This window comes from Nannospalax galili, unplaced genomic scaffold (assembly GCF_000622305.1).
Source record: "Nannospalax galili isolate Female #2095 unplaced genomic scaffold, S.galili_v1.0 scaffold31, whole genome shotgun sequence".
Taxonomy (NCBI): domain Eukaryota; kingdom Metazoa; phylum Chordata; class Mammalia; order Rodentia; family Spalacidae; genus Nannospalax; species Nannospalax galili.
In genome coordinates, this window is record NW_008332149.1 from 1721821 (window position 1) to 1730314 (window position 8494).

At 46.4% G+C, this 8494-nt stretch overlaps 1 protein-coding gene across 1 annotated transcript in view; it reads right to left on the bottom strand.

The window, feature by feature from the left end:
- The window catches only part of Btbd16 (BTB domain containing 16), a 46159-nt gene that overhangs the window by 36512 nt on the left and 1153 nt on the right, over positions 1 to 8494 (bottom strand). The window contains exons 2-4 of the mRNA XM_008827345.2: positions 6983 to 7131; positions 2822 to 2895; positions 612 to 755 (exon numbers count right to left, since the gene is read on the bottom strand). Coding sequence (XP_008825567.1) covers positions 612 to 755; positions 2822 to 2895; positions 6983 to 7131 — 367 coding nt within the window. The remainder of the gene's footprint in view (positions 1 to 611; positions 756 to 2821; positions 2896 to 6982; positions 7132 to 8494) is intronic.

Sequence of the window (8494 nt, forward strand, 5' to 3'; positions counted from 1 at the left end):
CACGGGGTGGGGCCGGTGTGTTGCCCAAAGAAAAAAGTGGGGGTGTTACTGGGAAAGCCACCGAGGGAAGGTGGGGGGGGGGGGGCTGGGAGGAATGTGCAGGGAGGCTGGGTGGGTGTGGGGGTATTAGAGTTTAAAGTGGAGAGAAAGAAGCAATTTAAATTCTTTTTAGAAGGGGATAAAGTTGGAGAAAAAAGGGAGAAAAGGGAAGGAAGGGAGGAGAAGGGCTAAATACATAATGTAAACTAGCATGTTTATGACAAATTACAGGTTTCAGAACTATGCATTCCTTCCAGTAAGTTCTTCACAAGATTCAAAACAGCCCATTTTATCTTCTGTAAGAGGTAGGTAGACTCTCTGTCCTACCCTGCCAGATAAGATTTGGTTGTTATGGGGATAGTAACTGGCATGTACTTACTATGTACCAGGCACTGTTCTAGAACCCCACACTTACTGCCTCCTCTAGGCTCCCAAGCCACACATAAGAACTATTATCTCCGCTTTATAGCTGAGGAAACAGAGGTTCAATACATCACAAGCTCACACTATAAAACCCGGGGGGGGGGAGGTGTCTTTCAATTCTGAGAGCATCAGGTCCCACAGGAAGTTACCTTTTAGAGTCTTGTCCAGGTCCCTTGAGGGACTTTTTGCATTATGCATCAGGGCTGTCAAGTAAAGCTTGGCCAAGGTCTCGGACTGAAAAATCTGAGGGTGATGCAACTCCCACTTGAAGCCTAGGCATTCAAGAGTCACGTCTGAGGAGAGAAAATGATGTTGAGACATAAGCAACATCACTACCCAGTGATGCAGAGACTCCTCCCCGTGGTTCTTTGTTCAACCACAGTTGCTCAGCTGATGAAGAAGACAAGTGGTCTCCCTAGGTGGAAGGCTCCAGTGTCCTACAGAACAAGTGTCTCAGAAAGCAAAAGGCTACAGGGAAAGGGGCAGTGCTCTGCAGTGTGGGGCCAAGGAGCTTTCTGGTGTGGAGAGGATTATGTGAGCAGTCTTACAGAGAAGGTGATCAGTACCTCAGAGGGCTGTTGACAAAGTTGTACGATATCAGAGGCACATGGACTGGTCTCTTGGGGGCTTGGAATGGCTCAGAAGGACCTTTCGGGGAACCTCTTGTGTGGACTCTCTTAAGGGCCCTTATCTTGTCTTGCCTATTACAGTGATTCTCAACCTCAGTATATTTGATAGTTGTCTGCAGTAGGGACTGTCCTGGACATCATGGTTGTGGGGGGCGGGGTTTAACAGCATCCATGGCCTCCACCTGTGGGATGGGCAATAGTATGCCCTTCCCCAGCTGTGACAACCAACAATGTCCCAGACATTATCAAATGTCTCCTAGGAGCAAAATCATTCTGGATTCTTTGTTAAAAAATGCTGGGCCACTTGTACCCCCTATTGCCAGTCTGAAAGGCAGTAGCATTGTGCAACACAGCAAAAGGCCCACCAGAGAGGGCAGGGGTCTCTGATCTTCACTTCCATCTCAGGAACAGAGCCACCAGAAGGCCTATCACTTCATCAGGAAGTCTGAAGTGAGACGGCACTGTAAAGAAAGCCTCTTACAAATTGTAGAAGGGCTTTATGTGGGGTCGGCTGACCTGTGTCTGCCATTGATGAAGAGAAGACCTTGACAGGAAAGCAGGTGGACAATCCAAGGATGCCAAGCCGAGGAGAAGTATGAGAGGTGTGGGTGAGAGGGCTTGGCATGGCTCGACTCCTATGTAAGCACAGAGCACAAGGAAGGGCTGGCAAAGGGACACTGGCCCCAAACCAGACCCAGAGGGCCACTAGCCCCATCTAGCTATTTCTTGGCTATTAGTTTGACTGTGTGACCTGGGGCACCTGTTCCTTCTTCCTGATATTATGATTGTCATTTATCACCTTAAGGTATTGTTTTGTGCTGGAGTTCAGAAACTGGATTCACATCTGAAAGTTTGGATCACCTCTGGTGGTCTGGTTATACTGAGTTAGAAAGAAAATCCCATAATGTGGGGTGATCATAGGTAGGATCAGAATTGCATATGCAGCATGCTCCCTCACTGGATATCAAGATGACCAATACATGGCATTCATCATTAATCAGTCCTAGTGCTCTTTCTCTCTACCAGGAGAAGGCCTCAAACTACTTTCCTAGGTCAGTAAGAGTTGGCAGGTGATAAGTTACTAGCCTTCCCACCCCACAACCAAAAAAAAAAGGAGGCTGACTTTGATCTCAGGCAACCATTCTGTGGACTTTAACCCCCTAAAGCTCCTTTAAGAAGCTGGCCTTGGATTGAAGGTGTAGCTCACTGGTACATGCCTAACATACATGAGGCTCCAGTCCTCAGTACCACAAAAAGATAGAAAAAAATCCATAGCTTATCTTCCTAGCTTCCTCTTCAGGCTCACTAGACCTTTTTCCTATTCTGACTCAGGATCCTTTCACAGAAAAGTCCTCTTGAACAACTGTTGACATGATGTTCGTCAAGACTGTTTAAAGTCAGAAAGGACAGAAAAGCCCAGCGGCACCGAGCCTGACAGTGCTCTATTCAGACTCTTTATCTGTTATCTAGACTACTTAGGATTGTCACAAGCACATTTGTCTTCACTGTGCCCATTGTCCTATGAAAATGTGTATACTGATCTTTGTTTAACTCATCAAACATTGAAAAATATTTACAAACACTTGCTTCCTGTTAGACACTGTGTGGTGGATGAGACTTGCAGGTCACAGAGCAGAGAGCCGACTGTCTCTGGCTTCCCTGCACAAGGACCACAGGATGCCCATGAAGTCGGCAATGTTCTGATTGAATCACCAGTGACAAGAACTCACCTGCTTCCCCACTCTGGGTGCCATCGTCCTTGAAATTCTCAGAGAAAAATTTATAGATTTTTGGAATGCATAACCTCAAAGAGAAACATAAAGAGAAAACCTAGGAGTTAATACCAACATCTTTTTTTCCCTTAATGTAACAGGTATCAGAGGCATGGGTGACAGGACTCCATGTGACCCAACTCCTATGTTGGCCCAGAGCTGGAGAAAGAGCTGATGCAAGGGAAAATTGCCCCAAACCTTAAATTTCAGAACCGGATAGGACCCAGAGGGCCACTTGGCCCCATCTAACTGTTTTTCAGCTTTGCCATTAATTGGCTGTGCGACCTGGGTAGCTGCTTCTTCCTCTTATTGTCCCATGCCAGGGACAAGAAGCTGGGCTCACAACTCATTCTAGTGTATACTTCACTAAAATATCCATGCCTATATCATCCATCCTACAGAAACCATCCCTACACCCATCCTATAGCATCCATCCCTACATCCATCCTACAGTATCCATCCCTACAATATTTGTCCCTACAACATCCATCCCACAGCATCCATCGCACAGCATCCATCCCACAGTATCCATCCCTACAGCATCTATCCCACAACATCCATCCTACAGCATCCATCCCTACAGCATCCACCCCTAAAACAGCACCGTATCACATTTCTCTCTCTCTCTCTCTGGGAGAGTTTCATTGGGTCACTGTTGGCATGGCTGCCACAAAACATTGGTTTTTATTCTGGTTTGTGGGCAGGTCTTACCAAAGAGGTTTTTGAGGCCCCTGTCTGCTGGAATGACACTTCCTTTACAAAGTCTCTAAAACAATGGTATACAGTAGGCAATCAATATATCTGCTGGAGGAAAAGATGGAGTATCCTTTTTTTCTAAGCCAGTAATTGTAGCCCTACGTTTTCAGTCTCAGTATGTCTAAAAATTAACTTCACAATCTACCCCAAACCCTACCCTGCTCCTCCACCCCAGTTCCTATTTCAGGAAATGGCACATCAGCCCCAAAGTGCCCAAATGACTAGATATTGTTTCCACACTTGCTTCCATCTGATGAAATACTCGTGAACACTGTCTTTGTTTTTATTGCTTGACCTTAGTCCAGGCTACCATCTTGCCTCCCTAGTCAGTCTCCAGCCCTCCTCTCCTGAGACTCAAACCTCACACACCACACAGAGGTAATCTTGCGTCTGCTTCTGGGAATCCACCACTGGGTTCTAAGTGCTACCAGAACAGCCCAAACTACTCCTTGGCAAAGCTACAAGCTCCTGCCTCACTGCAGCCTTATGCCTCTTGCTCTGGCTGAAACCCTTTCTGACCTCAACACAACTCCTGCTTCCACTCTCACGGGCTCTGCTCCTCTGCAGGAGGCTCCCCTGTTCCTCAAGGGGCTCCTCTTTATCTTTCAGGAGCAGCTTCATTGTTGTTTTCTCTGGAGTGCCTGGGCCAGCACCCCGACCCCTATGCACCCCCAAGACTATTCCAGTAAAACTTCTATAGTGTCTTCCGGTTGCCTGTCTACTCCTGCAGCCTCTACATCACAGACAGGGCATTTTTTTTCACTGCTGTGGCCCTGGAACAAGCCATTGTGCAAGTGCTCAGTCAACGTCCATTGAGTTCAGAAGTAGAAATGACAGCAGCGATAAGGTGCTTTTCCACAGACACTATGTACTCAGTGTGCAGAGAGAGGAAACAACCTAAAATGTGAGTCACATATTTAGTTTGAAGATGATGATCCCAAGAAAGCAAACCAGCCAAGAGACACTTGTTGACCACATCTGGTCATGTAACTCAGTGTCCACTTGGGCACGTTGTTTCCCAACCATGAGCCAGGTGCATGGAGGTGGCATGGGCCAAAGTCTGTGTCTGGAATAATAGTGACTGCATGCCGCCCTTTCCAGGACAGAGATGGCTGCCAATGACTCAGCCTCAGGAAGGCGCTGGGAGCCTGAGTTGTTTACCCAGCAGGAGCAATGGACCTGACTCAGCCATCCTCACACCCTCCCTCAGTCCCACTGGTGACTTGGGTGACATGTCTGAGGAGAGCTGGGCCGAGCTAAGAGTTCAGACTGACACCTCAAGTGGGAGCAATGAGTTTCGGAAAACACAGGGCAATGTCCATGAGCTCAACCCCCTCATAAACATCCCCATCAGCAGCTGAGCCAGGAGATGCTGGATGACAAAGTGGCTATGCCGCCTTTCCTGGGTACGATAGCCACAGGCCAAGATGCATTGTTTACTGCACAGGCTTTGCAGACCTCAGGGCACAGGCTTTTAGGACACTGACAGAGTTAATGACATAAATAGCATCTGTTTATTCTCTAGGACTAAAAATGACCCGTGATGCTGTGGTGGGTAGGATGGTGGTAATGAGGTCACAGGCTGGTACTTGCTCCCCAAGTTTTGGCCCATGATGGAGAAGGGAAAAGGGAATTCTAGAATTTTCTAATGGATATATGGGGCTCCAGCAGAAAGCCACACATAGGATATTTGGAGCATACAGGACGCCAATCTGACTAGCTGGGAAGAGTCACACAGACCTGGATGGAAGTTCTTCCATTTTCTGCCACATGACCTTGGAGCTGCCTCTTGGTCCTCTATAAAACAGAGCTGCCTGGGCAGAGCAGAAGGGTGAATGTCTGAGATGCCAACCTCTGAGCCTACACTTGGCAGATGTTTGCTCTTTTGTTTCCTTTATAACTAGGTTCCGTGGTCCCTAATTTCCTTCTCTCAGAAGTGTACTGGTATAAAAAGCAAGGAGTCCCATCTTGATACCCTCACCTCTTTACATGGTCTTCCAACCCTTGACACAGACTTGGTATTGCAGATAAAGTGAGAGGGACACATGAGGCAGGGTCACCAGGCAGGCAGCAGGGTGTGCTCTGGGATCATTTCCTAATGTGCCTAGAGCCTTGGTGGGAGGGACCCTTCCCTCAAATCCTGGCTGGGCAGCGCCTCCCCGTGCTGTCTCTTAAAGTAAGTGACAGTGTCCATTCACACATGCCAGATAGCCCTTGTGACTGTATGGCACATTTTTATTGAGTGTGTCTATTCTGACCTCTTTCTATGAATGATGTCATATAGGAAGAGAATGTACCCAATTTGCATCTAAAGAAGCTAAGTTTGTATGAGAGGAGTCAGCACTTCCTCATCTCTCAGCACCCCCATTCCCACTCTGCACTCTGGACAAGGCTGGCCAGCCATCCACAGAGCCCTGAACAGCATCTATATCTGAGCAATCTCAGAGGTCCCCACACCCTGGAATCCCACAGACACAGCAATCAATGCTGGATAGCCAGACAACACCCAGGACACTGACCTGTCTGAGGCACAACTGCAGACCTGAAATAAATCAAAGCTGGGAGCTAGCTGTCCCAACCATCTACCTGAGTGACCCTTGATGTGACTGGTAAACCACCACAGTTTGATCTGGCCCTTGTCAAAGTCAACAGCGACCCCATGTGGGAGAAGTTACAATTTCAGTACAGGAGACAGGACCAGGACTGTGTGGTGGGACAGAGATGAAGAGCTGTGTATGTTTTAGAGGACACAAATATACTACATGATACAATTCCAGCCCCCCCGCAACTGGCCTTCGAGCCTGACATATGGCCGTTTCCTGGTGTCTGAAGCTATACAGTTGTTACTGGGAATACATTCCTTATCTTAGTACATAAGTTATCTGTCAATGTAAAAGTAAACAGAAAAAATAAGCAGAACCTGTACAGTGTTATCCAAGAAGTTTCTCACAATTATAGGGATAAATTCCCACTGCAAAGATACAGAATTATGGGCTTGTGTTTATTAAAGAAAATCTGCTCCCATGCTGTGGTAGACTCTATTAAATTAATGAGCAATATCTAAATGCTTAGCCACTAAGTTTTTTCAAGAAATCATTTGGTCCCTGGATGATGAGTTTAGAATCCTGTGAGGGTCCCAAGTTCCTATGCAAAGGAAAACCTGCACTTTGTTACTACCCGCAGACCCTATTAGATGAAGAAGTCACTTTGGACACTGTCTGTGCCTGAGGTATGGTCCTTGAGGGAGATTTCCTTATAGATGTGCTTGTGATAGTCTCTCCATCCAGTCAGTGTGGTCCAGGCATCGGGTACCTTCCCTCTCAAGAGTGTGAGGTCCCTGCTGTGGATTTCAACTCTCCTTACTTGTCTGGGTTCTTCATAGCGTCATCAGGGTCTATATTCAAAACACTGCACATCTGGGAAAGTGCCAACAGGTCCCTGGAGAAACGCTGTTTTGGAAAACGCCACCGGTTGGTTGTGCCAACAACCCAGCGCTCCAGCCGAACTCTGTGCTGCTTGATAACCAAAGAGAGAAAGTCATTTAACCTTGCCTGAATGTTAGCTTTTCTAGATTGTTATGGCACAAAGAAAATCAAGGTAAACATTAAATTGCTGAATTTTCAGACACGGCTAGTATTTGTCATGGGGTGTCTACTCCAGGTAAAGATGCAGAGTTCTGTGGATCAAACAATGAAGTGCTTTGGAATTTAGGGTCTAGAAGAAGAGCTACTGGAGACAAGAGGCCAATTGTTCTTTGCAGGTAGCTAAGACTTCACCAGCCTATGATTATTCAAAGAGATGCTATGGGCAGGCAGTTTTCTCTTCGGCAAAATACACAAAACAATATTCACCATTTTGTTCATTTATGGCATATAGTTTAGTGGCATTTAATACATTTACAATCTTTTGCAAACACCATTTTTGTTTAGTTCCAGAACATCTTCATTACCCGCCAAAGGAACCCTGTATCCATTAGGCTCCCCAGCCCCCTCCCCTAGTAGGCACTAAGCTGCTTTCTGAGTCTATAGCTTTATCTGTTCTGGATATCCTAAGTGTAGAATCTCATAATGTGTGGCTCTTGTGCCTGGTCCCTTTCAGTTGGTATGTTTTCAAGGCTCATCTGGGTATGAGCACTTCCTTTTCATGCTGAATAATATTGCATTGTGTGGACGTACCACAATTTATCTTTTTGTCAGTTGATGGACATTTGAGTTGTTTCTACCTCTAGCTGTTATGAATGGTCCTGCTAGAAATAGTCATACAATTTCCTTAATGAAGGAGGAGAGCACTGAGGATGGATACAACCCTCAGACTGATGACTCGAACTAATGAGAAAAATTCACCATGAGGAGCCCAAGGGAATGGAAGTCATCACTCCCAAGCCATCTAGAGACTGAGAGAATAGTAGAAAGACCACGGGCTGTGGAGGATCTGAGTTCGGTTCTTGTGACTGTCACTTACTGGTTATACAACTTTGGGCAAGTTGCTTAACCTTTTAAGCCTCTCAGACACTGTAAAATGGGAATCAGGTAAAACGGGAACGGTGACAAGGATGGTAATGATGGTGGTTACAAATGCAATGATGATGGCAATAGAAATGGTGGTAAATGTGGTGGTGATGATGATGATGACAGTGATTATTATGGTGATAATGGTGATGGTACTAATAGTAGTGATGCCAGTGGTGATGGTGAAGGTGATGTGGTAATGCTGATGGTGGTGTTGATAGATATAGTGATGGTGATGATGGCAGTGATGTTGGTAGTGTTGGTGATGGTGACGATGGTGGTGGTGAGGTGATGGTGATGGTATGGTGATGATGGTGGTAGCGGCAACAGTGATAATAACGGAGGCAACGATGGTGACCATGGTGAT